General features: G+C 49.0%; 3 protein-coding genes across 9 annotated transcripts in view; 2 read left to right on the forward strand and 1 right to left on the reverse strand.

Moving 5' to 3' along the window:
• ZMYM3 (zinc finger MYM-type containing 3) overlaps positions 1–6876 on the reverse strand; it is a 35759-nt gene extending 28883 nt beyond the window's left edge. For 2 of the 4 annotated variants that reach the window (XM_063416649.1, XM_063416646.1), the window contains exon 1: positions 6751–6839. The gene's annotated coding sequence lies outside the window, so the exon portion shown is untranslated. Of the gene's footprint in view, positions 1–6149; positions 6284–6750 lie in introns of those variants that run through there. The other 2 variants (XM_063416648.1, XM_063416647.1) reach the window with 2 other exon arrangements.
• On the forward strand, positions 5561–7886 carry LOC134560707 (basic proline-rich protein-like). Its single transcript, XM_063416983.1, has 4 exons — positions 5561–5741; positions 5810–6904; positions 7008–7349; positions 7444–7886. Exons 1-4 carry the CDS (start codon positions 5561–5563, stop codon positions 7884–7886), a joined length of 2061 nt encoding a protein of 686 aa, XP_063273053.1.
• Positions 7887–8034: 148 nt separating this feature from the next.
• Positions 8035–21760, forward strand: NONO (non-POU domain containing octamer binding). 4 transcript variants are annotated; one of them, XM_063416660.1, is made up of 11 exons: positions 8035–8185; positions 8360–8528; positions 11089–11309; positions 12299–12600; positions 14600–14695; positions 15556–15752; positions 16528–16612; positions 17634–17736; positions 19036–19078; positions 19407–19516; positions 20714–21760. In XM_063416660.1, exons 2-11 carry the CDS (start codon positions 8369–8371, stop codon positions 20849–20851), a joined length of 1455 nt encoding a protein of 484 aa, XP_063272730.1. In that variant the 5' UTR covers positions 8035–8185; positions 8360–8368; the 3' UTR covers positions 20852–21760. The 4 variants fall into 4 exon arrangements, with proteins under 4 accessions (XP_063272730.1, XP_063272731.1, XP_063272732.1 ...); XM_063416661.1 differs by having other exon boundaries at positions 11116–11309; XM_063416662.1 differs by having other exon boundaries at positions 8360–8483.
• Positions 21761–23356: the final 1596 nt, after the last annotated feature.

Raw genomic sequence — 23356 nt, forward strand, 5'->3', positions numbered from 1 at the left:
TGTTGAGTTTCACAGTAAGTTAAGCTGCAAACAGAGCGTGCACTTTATCTCTGGTAAAGTCTTTTCTCACTTTCCACAACAGAAACAGAATAGCTTATTGTTTCTGGCAGGTGCTGAAATGATCTACAACAAGTCATCACCTCTCTTATTCCAGGACCAGCCAATGCACAGCTCAGTCACCAGGGTTTGGTCATTGGCCTGCTCAAAATCTTTCTCTTTTCTAGAGAAGAGAAAAGGAGAGTACAGTGCAGCATGACACAGCCATACCAAGAGGAGGCAGTGTGCTGATATCCTGCACTTAGCAGCACACATAACTGCTCCATTTGGGAACTCCTTACTTAGGAGTAAGTACTCCCTGGAGTATTCAGTAAGAGATCTATTCTTGGGAAGAACAAGTTGAGGGAGCAAAGTCTCTGGCACAACCGTCTGCAGCAGAACGCTTCTCAGGTAGCAAGTAAGTGTTTCCAAAGAAGTGATGGGACAGCTGAGGGTCCCCCCAAGCATGCAGGACTGGCACAGAATATGACACTGACTGCCAAACCCTCTACCTGTGACTACCAGACCTGCCCAGCTCTTTCTGCCAAAGAGGGGCACGTGGGATTTTCTCTCATATCTAGAAGCTCAAAGTGCAACATCTCTGCCAGGACACTTAAGCACATCCAAGTGACTTCCTGGGACTTTATCCAGCTTATTAAAGACATCAGTGGTGCTGTAACTCAGGTAACCATAAGCAGGGGAATATGTGGCCTGCCTACAGAAATGGGGATCTACTATCAAACATTTAATTAAAAACAGACAGCAAGAAAAATGCTGTTGTTACTCCCTCCTGATGAAGAGAACACCTCAGAAGTCTTTCCAGCCCACAAAAAATCCCACAGCCATGCAGTTACTGCTTTTCTCTAGCAAAGGAACAGCAACTGCTTGGGTATCTGTCCTGGACTTCTGTTCATGGATGTGTATTCAGTTTTTCAATACTTTTGAAGATTGAAGGATTATCTTTTTCACTATTAGAGATAATTTGAAATATGAAAACAATCAACTAGTAACTACAAAAAACACTTTAATCAACATTTCAGCCACCTCCCATCTATGAGGTCTGTAAGACCTAAGCAGACCTCTGGAAGAAGCTTTTATTTTTTTTTTTTTTTGCCAAATTTCTGAACAAACAATAACACTCCACCTAATATTTCTCAACAAAAACAACAGTGTCAATACACAGTTCAATCAATAAAACATTAACAAAGTAATATCACGTTCTACCAGCATGGTTTCAGCCAACGTATCTTCATTAACAATATAATACTTGGAGTGGTGAGTACAGCAGAAGCCAACTTCTCTGCTGTGACTTATCTGAGTTTATCTGGACAGCTGTTAGCATTCTAAATTCAATCACCAAAAACCTTTATTATGTATTAGCTAAATCATTTCAACTCAAATGAATTTACAAAGAATCACCAGTAAACTAAGCACACTACTGTGGACCATGTTTCAGTCCAGTCAAAATGCTCCAGAAAGGTGCAGAAAGGATTTTGTTTCTTATTAGTGTTTTTGGAGAGGCAGCTCTCTGAGCTGCAAACTCAATCTTCAAAGAGCACAAAGCCCACTTGGTGACATTCAGTACCGTGCTACTTTCACACAGTGCCATGTTAGACCATCACTGTCTCATTCTTGGCTACTGTCTATAATTGATAACAGTTACTGGAAGAATTGAGATGTTTCAAATTTAAAAAAAAAAAAATCTGACACAGTAACACAAGAGTCCCACTGCTTTATGAATCAGCCATGGTTTAGAAAACACCCTCCAATGCTAAACCTATTTTGTTCCCTGAAAAGAAACAGGAAGACATGACCCATCTCAAAAAATCACAAAGTAAGATCTGCAGCAGACAGCTCCTTAGAGATACAGACAGATGCACACAAGGATGCAAAAAGCTGGAAATCAAAGCTGGACAAGCTCATAAACACATGATTAAATAACTGATTATGGGATTTGCAAGCCCTCTGTGACTTGGAGGTTTTACATGCAGTGACCCACTCCAAGTCAGCTACAGCTCCTGCAGATGCCACTGGTCAAGTCCTCGTGCTTTGCAGGCAGGGTTTGGCAAATGTTATCTCACTTCCAAATGTTTTATTGGTTCTCAATCAGTGCAAACTGCAGCAGATTTCACCATATTCCCTTCAGGCCAGTCTTCATGTGTGACTGGGACTGTCTACACAACAGTAACTGGTACACAGGGGAAAAAAGGGCCTTTCCAGAATTTCAGCAGCAGCATTGAAACTCCAGCAATTGTTCTTTGATAGTCCCAAAGCCAGGAAAGAAGATCATCACTAGATTTTCTAGTGATGAAAATCACTAGATTTTCACCAGGAGCCCCAGCTTAGGGCTGCAGGCCTCAAATGTAGTAGCACAGTCACCCTGAACCCAGAAAGCCAAAATTCTCCAGCACTGAGCAGCTGGTGCTGCAGAACACAACCATGAGTCACCTGTAAATTCCTCAAAGGCAGGAATGACCAAACTGGATTCTGAGCTTGCATTCCAGAATCTTCACCTCAGTTTCAAGAAAGTGTAAGAAAGACAAATTTCAGAAATCTCATGGAATTGCTTGGAATTAGGTGTACCAGAAGACTCCCAGCAACACTTCAAATATAGCTGACAACACTCCTCAACCTCAGCATTATCTGCTGCTAACCATAGCAGTAAATGTTAAGGTAGGCAACAGGAGCACCCTCATCCACATAGAATGCCATCCTTGCAGCAGTTTGAAATGGCTTGGATCCCCTCACATCCTGTGAGACCAGGATCTCCAAAAGCACTAAGTGTCAAGGCTTTGCAACAGAGAAAGGAGTAACAAGTCTAAGTACACCCTTAACAGCAATCTGGAGAGCAATTCAGCTTCAAGAACCAACTCCACTCAGCGACCAAGTCCAAGAGAAAATTCTCCTGGTGTCTGTACAGCCAAAATAGTATTAAACACAGGGGAAGGGAGTGAGTGGGTAAAAAAGCTTTGGAAGTACTATTAGAAGAACAACAAAAAAAGGCTCAGAGGTACAGCATGTTTGAGCACTGTGTGTCCAAACTGCCTTAATGATATCAAGACAATGGTTAAAAAAAATAGAAGACCTGGAAGTGGTAAAAAACAGATGGTCATCAGGTCTCTCGACCTGTTGCCCAAATGCTGCAGGAGGGCATCAGAACACCTGACAAAGTGTCCTGGCACTCCCACAAGCAGCTACAGACAGCTGGAGAGGACAGCTGCACGGACAGCAGGTGACTCTCCAGAGGAGTGCTGCAGCCTGGGAACAGACCACAGAATGCCTGGAGGTCCTCAAAACACAACTGGGCAAAGCCCTGAACAGCAAGGCCTCAAGTCAACTTTGCTGTGAGCAGGAGGTCAGATTTGGGTTGTAAGGGACCTTCAAGAGGTCCTTTACAACCCAAATCTGTCTGTGGTTCAGTGAACAAACCTTACTGCCCAAGGGAAGGGACACAAGACACAAGGGCAGAATCTCTGAGAGATGTATCTTTGAGGGCAAAAGATGTGATTTTCCCTAAGAGGCCTTGCAGAGCCAAAATACTGGAAACACAACGTGAGCTGTCTCCTCTGCCTCACTGACAGTCCCAGATCCCTCTGCAAGGTGCCTGCCCTCAAAGTTCTGGAACAGGATCTCAGTGCTGGGAGGCCTCACCTCACATGAACAGCTGTTCAAACTGCCCTGGTAAGGCTGTGCTGAACAGAGCAATATTTCACCCTGTCTAGAAACCAGCCCGTCTCCCCTTGGGCTGCCCAGGGCTGGGCCAGCAGAGCAGGCTCACAGCAAATGGCCAGGAGACAGCACCAGAGCCCATGGCCCGCAGGATGGTGAGATGGTCTCAAACACTGCCATTTCCTGACGTGTACCGTCAGCAGAACTTAAAACACTGTGATGAGAATAAAACACAAATCCAGTCAAATCCTGCTAGCACTGCCTTTGCTAAACTAACAAATGCATTGTCACAGCTGTAGCCTATTCCATACCTCCCTTAGACTGCTTTCACCATGACCCTTCTGCAACAAGGCTTCTGCCAGCACATCTGTGTCCATCGGAGTTCTACATCCCAGCATCACTGACCACGAGACATCATAAAGATACCATTCATGGGGCTTTGCCCCCAAAGTGAGGCCATGAGCTCAGCCTGGGCCCTTGCTCTAGCTGCCAGAGATGCGGAAAAATCTGGTGTTACTGTCATCCTCCAAAGCAAGGGCACTCACAGTGAGAGGGATGTGAGCAGGTGCAGAGAGAAAAAGAGGTTGTGAGGCTCAGGTTAGTCATTATAGCTCTGTAGGCTGTGGATATTTCTTTAATAAGGCTGAGCTCACAACAGGGCTGTGCTCTTATCACCAGCTTTGATCCCAGGCTAGACAAGGTTAGGTGAGAAAATGCAGATTAAAAGTTTTCTCGGGGATTGCAGCTGCAATGAAAGGGAAAGAAGTTACAGCCTAGAACAAAAGCCATACCTGGAAGCACAGCAGGAGAAGCAGAGAGCACAAATGAAGCAGCTCTCATCCTCATCAAAAGAGACTCCAGGAACCATCCCTCAGCACTCAGTTGAAAATCCTACCCGCCACCATCACCTGACAAACCCTGTCCAGCGCTGCCTCTGCCCACACAAGCATATCTGACTGGCAGGGCCTTTTCCCATGCCAGGCACACAGCACAGCCAGCTCCCTGCCTCACCAGGCCTGCCTCCACCTCTGTGAACCACACAGGAGGTACTTGATGCTCCCCAGGGCACCTTGTTGGCCACAGCTACACTCCCCATAAGGGGAGGCTGCAGCAGACTGGGGCCTCCCGCAGCAGCCCAAGGCAGCTTCAGCCCCGTGGGGCTGCACCTTTCTCTCACAGGGCCAGATCCTCGAGAGCAGCACATCTGTCCAGGGATGCATACACCCTCCAGGCCCTGAGGAGGCTCCAGACTCCCCCTCACACACGGGGAAGGCTGTCAGAAAGGCTGTCCAGTTCACAGAGCAGCAGCTGCTGAACCCTACAGATTTTGCTCCTGCGTGTGGTGACAGCACCATAAAGGCTGGGGAGCCCCTGGGGACACAGGGAGAGCCAAGCCCAGGCAGGTGCCAGGGCAGAGCTTTGGGGCAGAGGGTGCCAGGGCTGTTTGCTGCCCCTGCTCAGCACAGCCCCTCAGCAAGGACAACTCTGCTGGGCTGAGCGCTCCAGAGCCTCCCAGGAGCCATGGCCCTGGGCCCAGCCTGTGCCCGGGCACTGACACGGCTGGGCAGCCTCAGCCCCTCACGAGGGCTGCCCCCCGCGCCTCCCTGTGCCAACCCACACCAGGGGTGGGGGCCAGGCTGGGGGTCCCCATCCACCACCTCCCGCAACAGGGGCCAGGATCTCACCGGGGTCTCCATGGAAGCAGGGTGGGAATGAGGATCAGGCTGGTGGGTTCCCCAGCCATAGCGGGGGAACCCAGGGCACAGACCCCTCCCCAGAAGGTATAATAAAGGTCGCACCAACCCCCTTCCTCCCACTGCAGGGGCCACGGGGTGCGCTCTGCAGCGGGTCGGGGATGGGGGTCGCATGGGGGCTCCCCATCCATCCAGATGACTTCAGAGACCGCCTCCCTCCGGAGCGAGGGCCGCACGGGGGTCTCCATGGCATCGAGGCGGGGATGGGGGCCAGGCAATTGCGTAGCCCAGCCATACTGGGAGGGGTGCAGCGACCACCGCCTCCCCCACACCGCAGCGCAAGTAGCACTGGGGTCTCTATTGGACTGCAGCTGCACCGGGGTCAGGCTGGGGCTCCCCATCCATCCCAGGGGGACCCATAGCCCAGATCCCCCGTAAGGGGCGAGGGTCGCACAGGGCTCCCCCCCCTCCGGCCCCCCGGGACCCGCCACAGGGCGCCCCCAAGCGGCCGCCACGGGGAGGGGGCGAGCGGCACCGGCCACGCCCCTTCGTGGGGCGTCGGCCACGCCCCCTCCCGCAAGGCGCGCACCCCCCTCCCCCCCGGGGGCTCACCCACCCCCCCACCCCCGGTACCCGCGCCGCACGCGCCGGCCCCGCCCCCTCCTCGAGGTGCCCCAAGGCCGGCCTGTGGCCCCATCCGCACCTCCCGGGACACCGCCGGGGCACGCCCGCGACCACCACCGCTCGTACCTGGCTCTCCCGGTGCTGCGCCGCCCGCTCTACCCAGAACCCGGATTCGGGTCGCGGCCCCTTTAAATGGAGGCGCCGCTCGGAGCCCTCACCGCGCTGCAACCCGACGGGGGGGCGGCGGCGGGGCCCTATTGGCTGCGCGGAGCGAGGGACGCGCTCTCATTGGCCGCGGTGGGGCCTGGGCTCGCGAGACTCGTTCGCGAGCGGCTGCCGCGGAAACGCGGAGCGGAGCCCCGAGCGCGGGATCGGCGCCACAGCCCGGACCGCGACGGGCGGCTGGAAAACCTGGGGCGGATCCACCTGGCGGAGCGGGTCCAGGCGGGCAGGCAGCACGGAGCCGGGCGCGGGCGACGGCCGCGGTCTGGCGGGGCACGGCGGCGTGCGGGGGGGGAGCACGGCGGGGGGCGCGGGCCGGAACGGGGCGCCCCGATTCCCGCCGGTGCCCTTGCGGCCACCCGCAAAGCGCGGAGCGGATCGTACGGAATGGGCTCGCCACCCCGCTCCCCGCCCCCCCCTTAACCCCCTCGCTGCTGCCTCTCCCGGCCCCAGCCCCGCCGTCGTCCCGGGGGGTCCGGTCCGGCCGCACCGCCACGGCCTCTACCTGCACGCGGGGGGACCCACCCGGCCGAACCCGGGCGCCGCCACCGCCTCCCCGAAGCTGGAGCGTCTCCCCGGGGCGGTGAGTGACAGCGCGGCCGGGCGGGGCTTCCGCGGGGGCCCGGGACGCGGCACCGCCCCCAGGAGGGACCGCCTGGGTCGGCGCCCCTCACTCCCGCACCGCCTCCACGCGGGATCCCCGTGCCGTGCCCGGGCTGCGCTCCCGCACCCCCGCACAGAGCCCGGGGTGCCGCTCCTCAGCCATGACAGCGCCCACCCGGCCTCGCCGCCCGCGGCACCCCTGCCCCTTCCCGCCTCCACCCGTGCCCCCCGCGCTGCTCCGCCCCACCAGCCTCGGCCCCCCTCCCCGGGGGCTCCTCTGCCGGCGGGACCTGCCCCCCGCCCCATCTCAGCGGGGCAGCATCGCCCCCTCCGCTCCACTGGAGGGCTCTGCCATCGCTCCCGCCCCCGGGAACCTGCGGTCTCGCAGCCTGCGGGCTCACGGCGTGCCGGGGCTGAGCGTGGGCTGGGACCCGGGGGCACAGCCGGGAGCGGAGCTGCGGGGAAGCGGGCACTTCGCAAGGGCTGAGAGGCGCCCGGGGGGTCGGGCTGGCCGCGCCGCACCTGCACCGTGAGGCGGCGGGAAGCGGGAGGGTTTATTAATGCCAGGCGGTGACACCAAACCCACCCGAGGCAGGATACGACCGCGCTCCCAGGGGCAGGGCAGGGCACGGCGGGACCCTTCTGCCGAGCCGCATCGAGCCGCCTTCTCCCCCGCTGCGGGGCAGGGTCCGGACGACGAGGGCGAGCCTGCGGCTGGACACGGCAAGGAGCGGGCACGAGGCTGGAGGGCACCTGGAGGAGACCGGATCGGCACACGCCGGCCCCGCGGTGCTGCCCGGGCTCCGGTGCTCACTGGCCAGGGTGGAGAAGCCCAGCCCGGAACCGCCCCGGTGCCGTCCCGGGCGCACGTCGGGGGGCGCGGCGGGGCGGCACGCGCTCGGCGCCGCCGCTGGCCCTTTAAAAGCGCGCGGCCCCCGCACGCACACACCGCGCCTGCGCGCCGCACGCGGGGCCGCTCGCGGCGCTCCCTTTGTCCCTCGCTCGCCTCTCACCCAAGCTTGGTGCCCGCCGCCGTGATTGACAGCGCGCGCTGCCGCTCTGTTGACCAATGGGATCCGAGTACGGCCAGCTAGTCCGCCCCATCACGGCGGTCGCTGTGAGTGACGGCGGGCTTGGCCAGTTAGCGGCGCGGTAGAGGGCGCCGGGTGGCCAATAGGAGCTCAGGGAGAGGGGCGCCGTGTTAGGGTGCGCGAGTTCCGGCCGCGCGCTCTCCTCTCAGGGCCGCCGTGGTCCCGGTGCCCGTGTCCGTCCTGGTGTCTGTGTCCGGGGCCGGCGCTTGTCCCAGTATCCGTGTCCCTGTCCGGTGTTGCCGCCAGGTGAGGTCGCGGGGGCGGTAGGGTCGCGGCTCGGCCCCGCTCCGTCGCCGCCGGGGTTGTGCCGGGGCCCGGCGCGGCCTGCGCGGCCCGCCCCGCCCCTGCACGCGGGGCTGGCGGGAGCCACCCGGGCCCGACCTCCGGGTCGCTTCCCGACCGCGCGTGTGTTGTTTTTAGGTGGGGAAGATGCAGGGCAACAAGGGGTTCAACATGGAGAAGCAGAACCACGCTCCGCGCAAGCAGCACCAGCAGCACCCGCCGCCGTCCATCCCCGCGAACGGGCAGCAGGCCAACAGCCAGAGTGAGTCCCGGGCCCGCCGCGGGGGCCCGCCCGGCCCCGCTCTGGGTAGGCGCTGAGCGACCGCTTCGGTGCAGCGGGAAACCTCGGGTTAGCTGCGGCCCTCGGGGCGCAACAGGTCTCGGCAGGAACAAAAGGAACCCGGTTTTCCGAGTTAAAACAATAAATCCGTAGATTCCCAAGCAGGCTGCAGCATCTCCTGCTCTATCAGTTTTTTTCCCGTGTTGGCAACCGCGGTTTTAATTGCGCCTGGGTTGTATTTGTGGGTTTTCTTTTGGGTTTGCTCAGTCCGCTTGAAAGTACACGCGACTCCTGTGGCGTTTGTTCGTAGGTTTTTTGTGTTCGTAAGTTTCTTGCCTTCCCAAAACCAGGGCAGAGATATACAGGTTCTGCCTTTGCCTCAAAATCTCAGGAAAAGACCACTTACAGTTTGGAACTCAATGCGTTCTTGACACTGTGTCTGTAAGTGTTGTGAATATAACAAGCTCTGTCTTTCATTGTCTGGTTCCTGTTTTTTCCCCGGGCATAACAGACGGCTTCTCAAAACAGGTTTTCTTAGGAAACTAGGAACTTAAGAAGCTTGACTGCTAGAGCAATTACTAGATTATACAGAAGTAAGTTTGCTCTCAGTGAAGGTTATGTTGTAGTGACAACGTTGTTACAGCGGTCTGCAGGCACCCCTTAAGACTGAAGTTTTTTATAATGAGGAACCAGGAGCTTTTTCTCTTTACTTAGTGTTTAATGCCGATTGACACTGATGAAAGCCGTTCTGCTCCAGCGGCTTTCCAGGTTTTCCTGGTCAGTGGGGACTGGCTGCAGAGGGGGTGCTTGTGAACTGGGACAGGGTGGCCTCAGGGGCCTGAGCTGATCTAACCTGATTGTTTAGAAGCAGTGAGACATCGCTGTTAGCATTTTTTTGGGGGGGGGGGAAACTGCTTTAGTTTTATTAGATATGGATTTTTTCTTTCAAAGTTTGGACATTTTGGCCGTTCAAAAACGTGTAAAAGTCACCTGTGCACTTAATGTGACTCCTCCAAGTGGAGTTTTTTGTGTCAGAGGTAATGGGCTGGTAAAAATCCTCCGCGTTTTTGTTAGGTGGCTGAGTTGAACAGGCTCTTTATCAGTTCCCAGACAATAACAGAGAAGGGTGGCAGAGCAGCCATTTCCAGTCAGGTTGAAAACAATAACAGTACAGCTGTACTGAGGAATTCCCCAGGGATCAGCTTGTAGTGAGTGACTGTGTCTCACTGCTTCCCATGGATCTCCTGAGGCAGAACAGTGGTGCTCTATGTACCCCTGAGTGTAACTCTGTTCCAGGTACCTTGTGTTGTATCCACAGGCCTTGTATTCCCAAATACTCCTGGTAATGCTGTGAACAAGGCAAAGCATTTCACTCCTGTACCTTTGCTGTGTGAAGTAAATAACTTACTCTCACTGCTCATATCTGGGCACACTCTGGTTATTTAGTGTTGGCCATGGAGATGTGCTTATTCCTATCAAAGGGTTGTCCTTGCAGAGTTTTGCATGCATTGTTTTTGCATGGACAGTCTTTCTCATTTAGTGCCCTGCTTTGTAGCTGGAACCAAGCCATTTATGTTCACAATTTATTTCATATGTGTGACCATGACTTGTGTCCTCTGCAAAGCGAAGGAGTTTCTGTGCCCTGTAGTCCTGTGTGCTGAAATTCCACGTGTGTTTAAGAAAATGAGGCACAGGATGATAAAGTGGTGTTAAATCCACCCCTGTGTCTGGCACATGACAGAGCTTTCAGGATCATGCTGGACTCTTGCTGAGCTAAGGGTTAAAGATTGGATATGCCTGTGGGGATTTGAGAATGTTACTGTTTATGTTTATTTCTGTTGGATAGCTCAGAAAATATTTTAACCTTGGGCTTGATCTCTGAGGTCTTTTCCAACTTCAAAAATTCCTTCTAGGATAACTTACTGAATAGGGATTTTTTTTTTTTTTGTAATTAATCTTGTGATTTTTCTGGGGGCTCACCTATATGGCTGGCTTTTGGGGTGAGGTTTTTTTTGAGTTTTGAGTTGGTATTTTTCCCCACTATTTTCACTATTCCAGCCTTCTCTTCAGCTTGGAAACCCATACTCTAGAATCCATCTCATAGAATGACAGCTGTCTGAAATGTTACCTGTCTGAATAAAATTTCCTCTTATTTTCGTATTTTTGTAGATATTTGGACTTGTTTTGGTGTGATATTGGGTAAAAATCTGTTTTTTGGCTAAACTATGGCTTTTCTGTAATTTTTCATGTTGTAATAGCAAATTTCTTTGTTGTGGCTACAGTTGATTTTTTTGTGGGCCGGTTATCTTGACCAGATCTCAAAAAGTTTGAGTGAAATATCTCATTTCAAGCTGTAGTGTGTTGTTTTCTCCAGTTCTAGACTATTATTTCCTGGTGTTAATGAGCACTGAGGTTCAGTTTTCTTTTAAAAAAACTGTGGGACCGTTCTGAAATAAAACCCCCTTGTTGCTGGAGAGGTGGCTGGAGAGTTTTAAGACCAAAATGAATGGGTGGTGTTACCTGTATTATCCTGTGTCTCTGTGGTCACTGTGATGAAACCTAATAAAATTTATCCTCCCAACTGTAGAGCAGCTGTGTACCTTATTCCCCTCAGATGAAGGCCTGACTATTGACCTGAAGAATTTCCGGAAACCCGGTGAAAAGACCTTCACCCAAAGAAGCCGCCTCTTTGTGGGGAATCTGCCCCCAGATATTACAGAGGAAGAGATGAGAAAGTTGTTTGAGAAGTATGGCAAGGCAGGGGAAGTCTTCATACACAAGGACAAAGGCTTTGGTTTTATCAGGCTGGTGAGTGACTTGGCACCTTTGGGGAGTTCTTGTGGTGATGGCTCACACTGGAGCACTATTGCTAATTGAAAGTAGTAGATGTAGTTCAGATGTCTTGCTGATTAAACCTGCTGATGATCTTAGTAACCTGGCATATGGGATTAGCTTCCAAGTGGTTTGTCCAGAGCTTGTTATGAACAGAAATGTGAATTTAGGCAGCTTGTGGCAAGAATTATGAGAGGTCTCATAAATTTATGCTGAAATCAGCTGGTAGAAAGCAGAAAAAACCCCACATGAATGTGATGCTATTATAGACAAAGTGAACTTGTCTATTTCTGGAATATGGAATTCCTGTGGGCATAGTTTATCATGCAGTATTTCTGGCGTGATTAATGGTCTTGAGGTAGAGGATCTCTAGATGATCACGTTGAAGTGTGTCTGGAAGAGAAGTATCTACCACCACAGAGTGGTTCTCAGATTTCTGTGGCTCGTGCACCACCTTTCTGAAAGCCCTGAGGTGAGTGGTTGAGGTTCCTACACCCTCGTCTGGGCTGCTTTCATGTAGTGCAGCTGCTGGATAGTGACTTAAATGAGTGAAAAGGTGTGAAAGTGGCATAGAAAGTCTTAAATGGATTGTCATCCTATCAGCATTTCCTAATCAGACTTGGTTAATAGATGTATCTTGGTTATTTTTTTTAAATATACTTTTTTTTTAAAAAGGACACTTTGTTGCCTTAATACAATTGTGTGATAATGAAAATTTCATTGTTTGCTTAGTTCATACTAGCTGCTGGACTAAACTAAGGTATTTGTTAGGCATTTCTCACCCTCCCCGCCCCCAAGCTCTGGCTGTTCAGTCATTCATGATAAGGAATAGCTGTGGTTTTTTGGCACACTTCTTACCAAGCTGTGGGAGAATCATTTCTTTCCCTCAGAAGTACTTGTTACGGAGAAAAAGCTTGTGTTTAATCCTTCCTGGGATTTGTAATGCTGGCTGTTTTCATCTTCAGGAAACTCGCACTCTGGCAGAGATTGCCAAGGTGGAACTGGACAACATGCCTCTCCGTGGGAAGCAGCTTCGCGTGCGCTTTGCCTGCCACAGCGCCTCGCTGACAGTCCGGAACCTGCCTCAGTTTGTGTCCAACGAGCTCCTGGAAGAAGCCTTCTCAGTGTTTGGCCAGGTGGAAAGGGCTGTGGTTATTGTGGATGACAGAGGACGATCCTCTGGGAAAGGCATTGTGGAGTTCTCAGGGAAGCCTGCTGCTAGGAAGGCGCTGGATAGATGTAGTGATGGGTCTTTCCTGCTGACTACGTAAGTGCGGGCGGGGAGAGGGGCTCTGCTGGCACAGGTTGGGTGGCATTGCCTGGTGAACGCTGGTTCCTAGCACCACAGTGGGGCAGATGGGCATGAGGTGGTAGAGGATTGGCCTGGAGAGAATTTTATTTAGCTTTCCAGCAAGTGACAGTCTGTGCTGAAGCTCAGGTCTGAAAACTTTCTTCTGGGAAGCTGCTAGTGGGGTAAGTGCATAAAACTTCCAAATAAATCTTTCTCCATAAAACAACCTTAGGGTAATTAAAGCAGCCTCTGAGAACAGGACCTATTTCAGAGATCATCCCTATAACTTGTTTGGAAATGAAGTAAAAGTGTTTTAAATGTACGCTGTGGGTCACTAAAGGGGAGAGTCTTGGGCTAGGATTCCACTTTTAGCACTGCTGGGGTAGAATGCCACTGTGCACATGGAAATCCTTTGGAGAAGCTGTTCAGATAGATTGGATTGTTTGGAGCTTTCACCATTACAAACTGTTTTCCCTGTGCTTGAATGTAATAAGGCAGAAAAGCTTGTTTTTTCATAATTATGTGAACTTGCTCAAGCAAATGATCAATTCCAGTTGCATTCCACAAAGCAGTTTGTTTCTCTGTTAAGAGGGAGCCATTTCTGATCTCTTGAAAAAAAATTACTCCATTTTGTATTAAACTCCTAGAATTTGTGATTAGAACACTTCCTGAAACCAGGCTATATTGCTCATTTTTAAAGTAATTTTTTTAAAGTTTTGTGCCTCTCACCTCCTGTGGATCTGCAGTGGCACAGCTGTACACAAGCACATTCAGTTTCAAAAAGCAGTTTTCCTTATTTCCTTTTTAATACCTGTTTCTCCTGGCACTCCTTGCGGATAACAAGGATAGTGAGTAGTGCTCTACAGGAGGATTAGTGTTAGGGAGCTTTTGCTGATTCAGAAGGCTATACCTGAAAGAACCATGAAAACAGATTTTTTTGAAGTGATCGTGCAAAACGAATCACTATCAATGCATAACTAAGGTGAATTCAGTCTCTTTAAAGCTATCAGTACATTAGGTTCTGATATCTAAGACAAACAAGTCTATTGTTCCTTTCTAGTTATGGTTTGGTTTGGATTAAACTTGTTCTGGTTTATCCTAGTTCAAGACAAGAAAGCCAGATAAACTGTTTGAAATTGGTTCACGTTAGAAAATGAGATTATTAATAATGGAATATGTGACATGAAAGTGAAAAGCTGTATCATGGATCTTGGGCTGAGGGAAGGGATTTTAGCCTTCCATATCCTGCCTTCCTGCTGGAGCCTGGGTACCCAGTGCCACTTGGCACAACAGGATCCTCTCTCTTCATTCTCCCCAGCCCTGGGACTGAGGAGCTCACGGGAGGCTGGGGTGCTGCTCTGTGCTGAGGATGGGCAGTGTCAGTGCTGGTTCAGAGACCAGGTCAATCCTTCCTGCTGCATGCAGAAGCCAGGAAGACACAACCACACCTCTGCAGTGTCTGCTGTGAAGTGCACCAGGGGATTCCCTGCGGGTGGAAATTCAGACAGGGGCCCAGTGGACCTTCCCAGAGCACAGTTGCCAAGCAACAGTAGCACATGGTGGCTTCACCAGGAGAGCAGGACTGGATGGTAGAGCCTGCAGTGTACTGACTCTTTGCTTTAGACAGCCACAAAAAGGCACAGATGGACTTGTGCCACTCTAGAGACAAGACTTCACGCTGAGTAGATCCTACTGGAGCATGTCAGGATTCCAGTTGGGCTGTTAATTTGAACCAAGTAACTACAAATATTATTCTGGCAGTACAATTTTGGATTAAACAAGGATTTTGTTTAACAGTTACATTCCCATTCTAGAGAAAAAGAAAAAAGAATAGTCAAAGATTTCACTTTGTTTGAGATCCCCAGTTGCTCTTGAGGTTTTTTTGAGCAGTGCTAAAAGCAGTGTAAGTTGTGCCTTCCAAAACTACAAGCTTCTTCTTGAATTTTCTTGAAAGCACCTCACTTTCTCTTTACAGATTCCCTCGCCCTGTCACTGTGGAGCCCATGGATCAGTATGATGATGAGGAGGGTCTACCAGAGAAACTAGTCATCAAAAACCAGCAATATCACAAGTATGTGCCTGGCATGCAACAAGAGAGGAGAGTGTGGGCTGGTGCCTCAGTCTTAGAAGGGTGGCTCATCAGGTCCTTCTTATTTTCCATAAATGTGCCCTGACTTTGGAAGGAGAATTGCATTCACTGTTCTCCTGCCATGATTTGCTGCAAGAAAACAGTGTTTTGGAATCGACACTGCTGGCTAAGGCTGGCAGCCTTCACAAACTTTCTTTAAGTTCATTTCAGTTGTTGGAATAAAAGATTTGGTCCATTTGAGATAACACAGATGGTGTGAGATTCCCTGGGAAGTATTACAGAAAGGAAATACTTGAACCCACAACAGAAATTTAAGGAATTGTGTGACTAGCATTAGGACATTGTAGAGCTATCCAGGTGTAAGACCAGAGTCTTAGAAGGCTTCCCAGTACAGGTAGGAATCCTGTGATCTGAGCAGTTGGCTTTAGCAAACCATAAGAGCTCATGAATTTTTCAAGCGAGGAAGATAAGAGGTTCAGGAGGTGGAATTAGGAATAGCCCTGTTCTACAGGTGCAGAGTGAAAATGACATGCACATTTGGGCAGTGTTTGTTTCTGAAGTGCATCTGTCCATAAGATGTGCAGCAGGAGCAAAGTGTTGCTTTCAAGGGTATTTCTAAATCTCTTTACCCAGAATCTCTTGGTGCCTTATGAAAGCAGTGTCATTGCTTGTTATGGAGGAGCACAGCTTCCATGCAGGAATAAGATGATGCCTGAGGAGCAGGCAAACTGCTGTGTCAGGCACAGTAAACTGTTAAAAGGGCCTTCTGTTGCATTTGACATAGTTTTCTTGGTTCCTCCTTGCTCTCCTGAAGCATTCACCATCTCTTCATTGTTTGACAGGGAGCGTGAGCAGCCTCCTCGGTTTGCACAGCCTGGCAGCTTTGAATATGAATATGCCATGCGTTGGAAGGCTTTGATAGAAATGGAGAAGCAGCAGCAGGAACAAGTAGATCGCAACATCAAGGAAGCTCGAGAGAAGCTGGAAATGGAGATGGAAGCAGCTCGCCACGAGCACCAAGTGATGCTCATGCGGCAAGGTATCAGTCACATAAACACAGGGTGGGAGCAGGGCCCTGCGCCACCCGGGAGTGGCTGGCTCAAGAGATTGGCTAGAGGCCACTGAAGGGGAACTGGGGTGGTTGTTTGTCTTGTAACCAAGCATGGTTGCAGCAAATAGATGGAATCATAGAATTGTTCTGGTGGAAAAGATCAAGTCCAACCATTAACCTCCTTTCAGGTACTTTTAGAGCAATAGAGTCTCATGAGCCTTGATTTCTCCAGGCTGAGCCCCTTTCCCAGCTCCCTCAGCTGCTCCCCATCTGACTTGTGTTCCAGACCCTTCTCCAGCTCCATTCCCATGTCTGGACGCGCTCCAGCCCCTCAGTGTCTTTCTTGTTCTGAGGGGCCCAGAGCTGGACACAGGATTTGAGGAGTGCCTCACCAGTGCCCGGTCAGGGGGATGTCACTGTCCTGGTCCTGCTGGCCACCCCATGGCTGGCACAAGCCAGGTGCCATTGGCCTCCTGCCCACCTGGGCACATCTGGCCCCTGTTCAGCTGCTGTTCACCAGCACCCCCAGGGCCTTCCCCAGCAGGCACTTTCCAGCCCCTCTGCCCCAGCCTGGAGCTGCAGGGGGTGTTGTGACCCAGCGGCAGGGCCTGGCACTGGATCTTGTTGGACCTAACATGGAGAGAGGCTACTGTACTGGTGAAGGCTCTGTTACCTTTTCTGTGTTACAGTTCCAGTTCAGGAATTCATAAGAGGTGGCATGGGAGATGGGTCTGATTGTGTTTTTTCCTGTTGTCTTACTCAGATTTGATGAGACGCCAGGAGGAGCTGAGGAGAATGGAGGAATTGCATAACCAAGAAGTACAAAAACGTAAACAGTTGGAACTCAGGTAAGGGGGCAGGTTGTGAAATGCTGTGAATCCTTAGCAGAATAAAACACCTCTTCACTCCGTCTAATTGTTCATTGTGACAGTTTAATTATTACCTCAAGTTTGGCTGCTACTTTGGGATTTTTTTGGTCATAGGGAGGAGTGCACATTTGGTTTAAGATGGAAGAGTTAGGAGTTTCTTCCACTGATCAGTATTTGCTTCTTCACATTTCTGTGTCTCAGTTAAGCTCCTTTGAGGCAGATAGAAAAATCAGAATCTTTTCTGTAATTTAGTGGCTTCAGTGCTGCAGATCAGGAAATCCCAGTCCAGCATCTTTGTTTACATTTGAGGGGTAACTTGGTCTCAGATTTCTCTCTCCATTGTTGCACTTCCTTCTCTTGGGGTCATTTTGAGAAGCTCCAGGAAGATTATCAGACTATTTGTAAGGGTACAGACTATTCATAAGGGGCTTGAGAGCTATCAGGCATGTAGTCAGTATGCATTTGGGAGCTGCTGTGTACATAGGGTTGGAAAATACTTCTAAGGTCAGTGAGTTCAGCTGTAAATCTATCACTGCCAAGCCCACCATGTCCTTAAGCACCACATCTACACATCCTTTAAATCCTCCCAGGGATGGTGACTTTCTGGGCAGTCTGTGCTAATGCTTTGTAACCCTTTTGGTGAAGAAATTTTCCCTGATACCAAATCTAAATTTTCCCTGGTGCAACTTGAGGCCATTTCCTCTCATCCTGTCACTTATTACCTGGGAGGGGAGACTGACTCCCACCTGGCTCCACTCTCCTGTGAGGCAGCTTTAGAGAGTGATAATGTCCCCCTTGAGCCTCCTTCAGGCTGAGCCCCCCCAGCTCCTTCAGCTGCTCTCATGAGACACACACACACAAATGGGGTTTTTTTCACATGAGCTCCTCTAAACTGCAAGTTTGAAGTGTAAAGTTTCCAATGAGGGTCCATGAGGCAGCACTGCAGCACAGTGATGCAGGTGGTTGGTGTTTGCTGAGCATCCCTGGACTTTCTTTCCAGGCAAGAGGAAGAACGCAGGCGCCGTGAGGAGGAAATGAGAAGGCAGCAGGAAGAGATGATGAGACGCCAGCAGGAAGGCTTCAAAGGGAATTTTGCTGATGCGGTACGAGTGCTTCTACATTTCCATTACATCTGTACACTCACAGTAGATTTTTCCCTTCCACAGCACAGCTTTCTGTGAATTTTCAACTGTACATCAGTAGTGCATTCTACCCTAAATTATTGACTCCCTTTAATCTTAATGCAGTTTAGCTTGGAAACCATAAATCCCCCAGTTCTGTTCCACTTCTCTTCATGTAGGGCCTGCTGTAGCTGTCTTGCTGTACAGAAAATGTATGCTGACTAATTCTGTTCCAACAGCAACACACTCACAGTCCTAAAGCACTGCAGCAGAACCCTGTTAAGATTATATGACTGGCAATATCCTTAGCTTGCAGTCTGTCTTCATCATCATAAAATGATCCCAACTGGAGGCATTGCTGCAGGCATGGTATATGCTTGTACTTGAAAGTCAGCTGGTCAAGTATTTTTTTGTAGTGTAACCTGGTGGTAACCTGCCTTTTAATAACAGTTTCTCTATTTCTGTAGAGAAATCTCCTACAGTTTTTTTTCCAGCCACTTTCTATTGTGGAGGCAGCTGTAGGGCTGTTCAGGTGGGGTAATGGCATTGATGCAGCTGGCAGTGTTTAAAGCTTACTGGTGAAACTTGGCCAATATGGCTAAATATGTGTCAAACCAAAGGGCCAAGAGCATGGCTGAGCCAAATGTTTTCCTTATGCAGCAGAGATCCTGATTCCTACAAATAATACTGCCTTCATATGATAAATAATGGCACTGAAACTACAGATCAAGTGAAAGTTGTCTTCAGTTAGCACTGTGAAAAGAATAGTGCCCTCACTGAGGTGAGGAAGTGCTCCTGGTTTTGCAGTGAGAGAAATCTGTGATAGGTGTTTTTGATGCTTGTTTAATAGAAGAGAAATTGAGCTCACTAAATGCAAGTGACCCAGTACTGTGTTTTTATGTAAGCTTGCATTCCTTTCAACAGGAAAAGCTTCTTAGCTAATGCTGAGGGAGTAGCAGAACTAATTCTGTCTAATGTGTTACTACTGCTCAGCACATCTTTCCATCAAGATGTTTTTACTGAAGTCTGCATGTGCAGCTTTTCTGTTGGATGTTTTATTATAATTCTGAAAAACAACCTTATTATAATGAGATATTTAAAATAAGACCTGTTCATTCAGCAGCTATCATGTGAAGGTTGCTCCTGTCTTTCTTTGAAATTTACCTTGGAAATTACTTTTCTGTACATTGTTCAGTAGTAAATCCTCAGAACTCATTGAATTTGTATAATTACATTTTTAAAAGCCTGATTATCAGCTGAAATGAGTGTCTGTCTTTCCAGAGGGAGCCACCAGACATGCGAATGGGACAGATGGGTATGGGAGGTAAGAGTATTCTTTGTTCCTGTGCATGTTCATTTCCTCTCTTACAAAATCTGCACTTTTTTTTTGTCAGTGATCTCATTTTATTGGCTTCTGATTTAGAAACTCAGTCAAAATAATCTCCCAGGCTAGTAAGAGGAAGTATTCATGTGACAGGAAACACAACATGCCGTAAAACAACATCAGTTGGTCTTGACCTGATAGTGCAGAGCTGATCAATAGGCTGGGGCTCTGTCCCTGCTTGGAGCAGTGTTTTGTGGCTCTGGGGTGATGAGCAGGCCCCAGTCACTGTGTGTGTGTGCCAGGACTACCCCTCAGTTTTCTTTTCCAGGTACCATTGGCATGAACAACAGAGGAGCTATGGGTGGTACCAATGTCCCAGCTCCTGCTCCTCCTGCTGCTGGTCCTGGAGCTATGATCCCTGATGGAGCCATGGGAATGGTAGTGTATCTCCACCTGCTTTTTGTGCACACCTTTAAAATGCACATTGTGTTGTTTCCAGTATTAAGCACTAGCTGCTGAAGTTGAACCTTCTTTGTCTACCCAGATCTGTTGCTTCAGTCCTGCTGAAATCTTTAGAAGTTAATCTTGCCTTGATACTAGCTGATAATTTTCAAGAGATGGAGCCAAGTCTAATAACTGCTTAATTTACTTCCAAGAGAGCTAGTGCTAAAATGTTTGTTAGGAAAATCTTAGCAATAATATATGGTTGTTTTTAAATGACCTAATGGGAAGCAGTTTGTTAAATTGAGGGTTTTTTGAGAGTAGATTCTTGCAGGCATAAAGCCAAGCTTTCAGGACTATTCTATTCATCACCAGTTCTGAAAACAGTTATCTGCTGTTCTTATAGGCCAGAATGAGTTCAGCTAATGTGCTTAGGAGGTCAAGAGCAGAGAATCAGTGGAGTTCATGCTTATTTGTTTGAGTTTTTAAATTTTTTGTATTTGATTCAGTTTCAAACTTTACTGCAGGGTTTTGCAGTAGACTCTGGCTTCTGTGGCAGCTGTCATTCCTCTCTGTCACACAGAGAATTGGTCCTCCCACAGTGTCAGCACTTCCAGTCACCAGCAGAAACAGCAGCAGTCATAGTAAAGTTTGTCCTGAAAGTTCATCTTCCTTCAGTGGTTTTTATTAACTGGTCTAATAAACAGTTTTCCTGCAAACATTCCTACTCAAACTTCTTAATCTGTTGTGACTGCTATGACACAGATTTTCTTTTATCATAAAGAAAGTTCTGTTTGTCCAAAAGCTTTTGTACCTAAGTGGTAGGGACAGCAAAGCAGCTGAGATTAAGGAAATGGGCATTACACACAGAAATTAAGGGGAAGATGAAGCCAGGAGTGGAAAGGGAAGGTGAGTTTAGATGGCTCAGTGTTCCACAGCAGGGCTCTGGCCGGTGAGGTGCTGCACACAGTCCCAGTGTGCCTGAGTACAGGTTGTGTGGGGAAAGGGACTTTGTTCTGCAATGGTCCTGGCAGGTTTGGGACTGTGGGGATGTTTTTGGTAAGGTGAAAGTTTGCAGTGTGGTCAGCTGGAACTGTGTAATCCTGGTAAAATTCAAATCAACTCAACTTGCTTTTAACTGCCGTTTGTTCTTCCTTTTTCTTCCTGCCTCTTCTGCACTTGTCCTGTTCCAAGACTCCACCACCACCTCCAGACCGCTTCGGCCAGGGCGGAGCCATGGAAGGCCTTGGAGCGATGGGAGGGGCCCCGCCTGCCTTCAACAGAGGAAACCCCGGCGGCGATTTTGGCCCTAACAAGCGTCGCAGATACTAACAGGATTAAGCTATCCCCTGTACAGCCCCAGAGAGAGAGATCTTGGCAGGCCACACAGGGTTCAACGTGGGGGGGAGGGGGGACATTTTAAGGATAGTTAATTAGGGCCTGTTTTGGTAAAGCCACTCTAGGACAAGGGGAGTGCAGTCTGACTGGTAAAGGTTTTAGAAAATTTCATGTGGTGCATTCCTAATTTCAAAGTGAAAAATGGATTCTGGGAGGCTGCTGTGGTTCAGTAACAGTAAAATCTTGCAAGGACCCTAATGCCTTGACCATTCCAGGTTTCCTATTTGCAGTCGATATCATGAGACTAAATTAGATAAAGTTTCAGTATGTCTTGGCATTTTTTTAGTGTAGTGTACCTTGCTTAAGAGCACAGGGGAGTCTCTGGAGAACTAGGGCAGCATTTGGGTACTTTGCAGCTCCCATGATTTTTGTAAATTTATATAGCTCGAAATGATCCGTCATGTTGTGAATTGGGGGAGATTTTGTTTGTTTCTTTTTCTTTTTTTTCCTTTTTTTTTTTGTCCTCCTAACTTGTTAGTTAACTCTTTTTACCTGGACCATTTGTTTCTTTGAAGTAGTTGACAGTCATGCAGCCTGAATGGCTGGCAGTTTCTTGTTTGGATGGATTTTTTTTTTTTTGATAACGTGTTGTATCTCTTTATTTTTACTGGTAGTAAAGTACAATCTATTGGTTAAAGATACTGTATCTCATGCTGAAGGTTTAACTGAAACAAATGTTTGTATAATCCTAACCTTGCTTGTCTTTTGTGTAGAAGTACTACAAGATTTTTTCATTTAGTGTAAACTGTTTGAACACAAACTGTAATTGTCCCACTAAAAAGATTGAGTTTGTCTAAGGAATGTTACAGGAATGCATTATTAAAATGAATTTTAAGCCTTTTTTATCTGGTGTCTCGTCTCTTCTGTTTTTTTAGAACAAATGTTCTGCATGTGGATTGAATTTAATGAAGCTTCAGGTTATGGTGCAAAAGTTGTTTAGCACAGCTCTGTAAAGAGGGAGTTCAACCCCTGAGAATTTTTTAACAGTTTTCCTTCTCATGGAACAAGTTTTATTTGTGTGTTGGAACCTTCAGCAGGTTAGAATGTCAAAAGGGAGCTGCTGTCATACCTGGATGTGTCTGTTGTGGTTGCAGAGGTGAGAGGCAAGACTTGCCCATGGCTGGGAGGCTGCAGCTCGATTCCTTTCTGCAGAGTACAGAGTTGTGTCTGCTCTGTGCTGCAGTTGTCCCTGGCTGGGACATTCCCTGGACTCCTGTGCTGGGATGGGAAGGAGAGCACTCACTGGTGGCAACTTTATCAGTTTATCTGCTGTGATACATGAGAGAATCTGTAGGGACAGGAGTTTTTCCATGACTTGAGTTCTCACTCTGAGTCTCTAGAGTTGAGACTGTGAAGGGGGAAGCTTAGAAATAAATTTAGGTGGGAAAGGGAGGAGGAAGAAAATGTTAGAGCCTAAAAGCATAAGAAGGAGCCTTGAAGAACAGTGAAATCATAGGAAATATGAAAACTTTTTGAGATGACTCATGTTACCAAAGCAAGAACCTTAAATTAGGGTTTGGTCCTGTAGGTACTCTTTAAGTAGGGGAAGATGAAATAATCGCTCTGGAGCCTTGATTGGTTTACCCCTGTGTTTGGATGGCTTTTAATTAACCTGGAATGGGATGATAAAATGTATGGAAGAGAGGCTGCAGCCCATGCTCTTTGTTTCTTTTTCATTTGTTTTCCACGTTTGAAAGCACCAGCAGCTGGTTTGCTGAGATGATACAGTATCTAATGGTGGTTATCAGCTTGATAGTGAAGTATGAAGAGTTTGGTGATGTTTTTCATCTGGCTCATTTGCTAGGACAGTTGCAAATCCTCAAGTGAGAATGCTAATTAGCTTTTCTGTTGCCCTGTGGAAGATGGATCTGTTCTTGTAGCTTGTGTGTGGAATGAGGCTGGCAGACATTCACCAGTGCCACGGCTGTAGGGTGAGTACATGGTTTAATTCTGAAGTATGAAGAGAAGAAAGCATGAAGCTGCATCCAGGTGTGCCTGTATTACCTCCTTCACCTGCCCCCTGCTCAGCTTGTGTGTTCCTGAGCAGCCCAAGGAGAAATTGCTGTCCTGTGAAACAGCAGAGCTCAGAGATTCAGCACCACTCTGCTGCTGCCCCAGTCCTGAGCAACTGTAAGATAAGGATGGGTCTGGTTACTGTCTTTCCCTGGGAGAAAAGGGTGTGTAAAATCACAGGGAAGGAGGAATTTAGCACTACTCAAAGCCCATCTAACAACATTTTAAATATCTAAATTAACCAGTGGCATCAATGAAAGAAAACTAAATTCTGGTATGAATGCTATAGGTAACTATTCTTAATTTGCTTTAAAGGAGGAGACTGGAAGCCTGCAACTAAGGAAATTGGAAAGCAAACCTTTACCAAGGTTTTCAGAGGCATTTGTCAGGGACAGACTGAGTGTAGTGCAGAAGCATTTACAGTGG

The sequence above is a fragment of the Prinia subflava genome, chromosome 20, assembly GCF_021018805.1.
Source record: "Prinia subflava isolate CZ2003 ecotype Zambia chromosome 20, Cam_Psub_1.2, whole genome shotgun sequence".
Taxonomy (NCBI): domain Eukaryota; kingdom Metazoa; phylum Chordata; class Aves; order Passeriformes; family Cisticolidae; genus Prinia; species Prinia subflava.

Coding starts and splice junctions, on each gene's coding strand:
- NONO (XM_063416660.1), top strand. CDS start 8,369: ATGCAGGGCAACAAGGGGTTCAACATGGAGAAGCAGAACCACGCTCCG. Junction 12,601..14,599: donor GGGTCTTTCCTGCTGACTAC/GTAAGTGCGGGC, acceptor TTCTCTTTACAG/ATTCCCTCGCCCTGTCACTG. Junction 16,613..17,633: donor CGTAAACAGTTGGAACTCAG/GTAAGGGGGCAG, acceptor CTTTCTTTCCAG/GCAAGAGGAAGAACGCAGGC.
- LOC134560707 (XM_063416983.1), top strand. CDS start 5,561: ATGGGGGTCGCATGGGGGCTCCCCATCCATCCAGATGACTTCAGAGAC. Junction 5,742..5,809: donor TCCCCCACACCGCAGCGCAA/GTAGCACTGGGG, acceptor CATCCATCCCAG/GGGGACCCATAGCCCAGATC. Junction 6,905..7,007: donor CCCCAGGAGGGACCGCCTGG/GTCGGCGCCCCT, acceptor GCCGCTCCTCAG/CCATGACAGCGCCCACCCGG.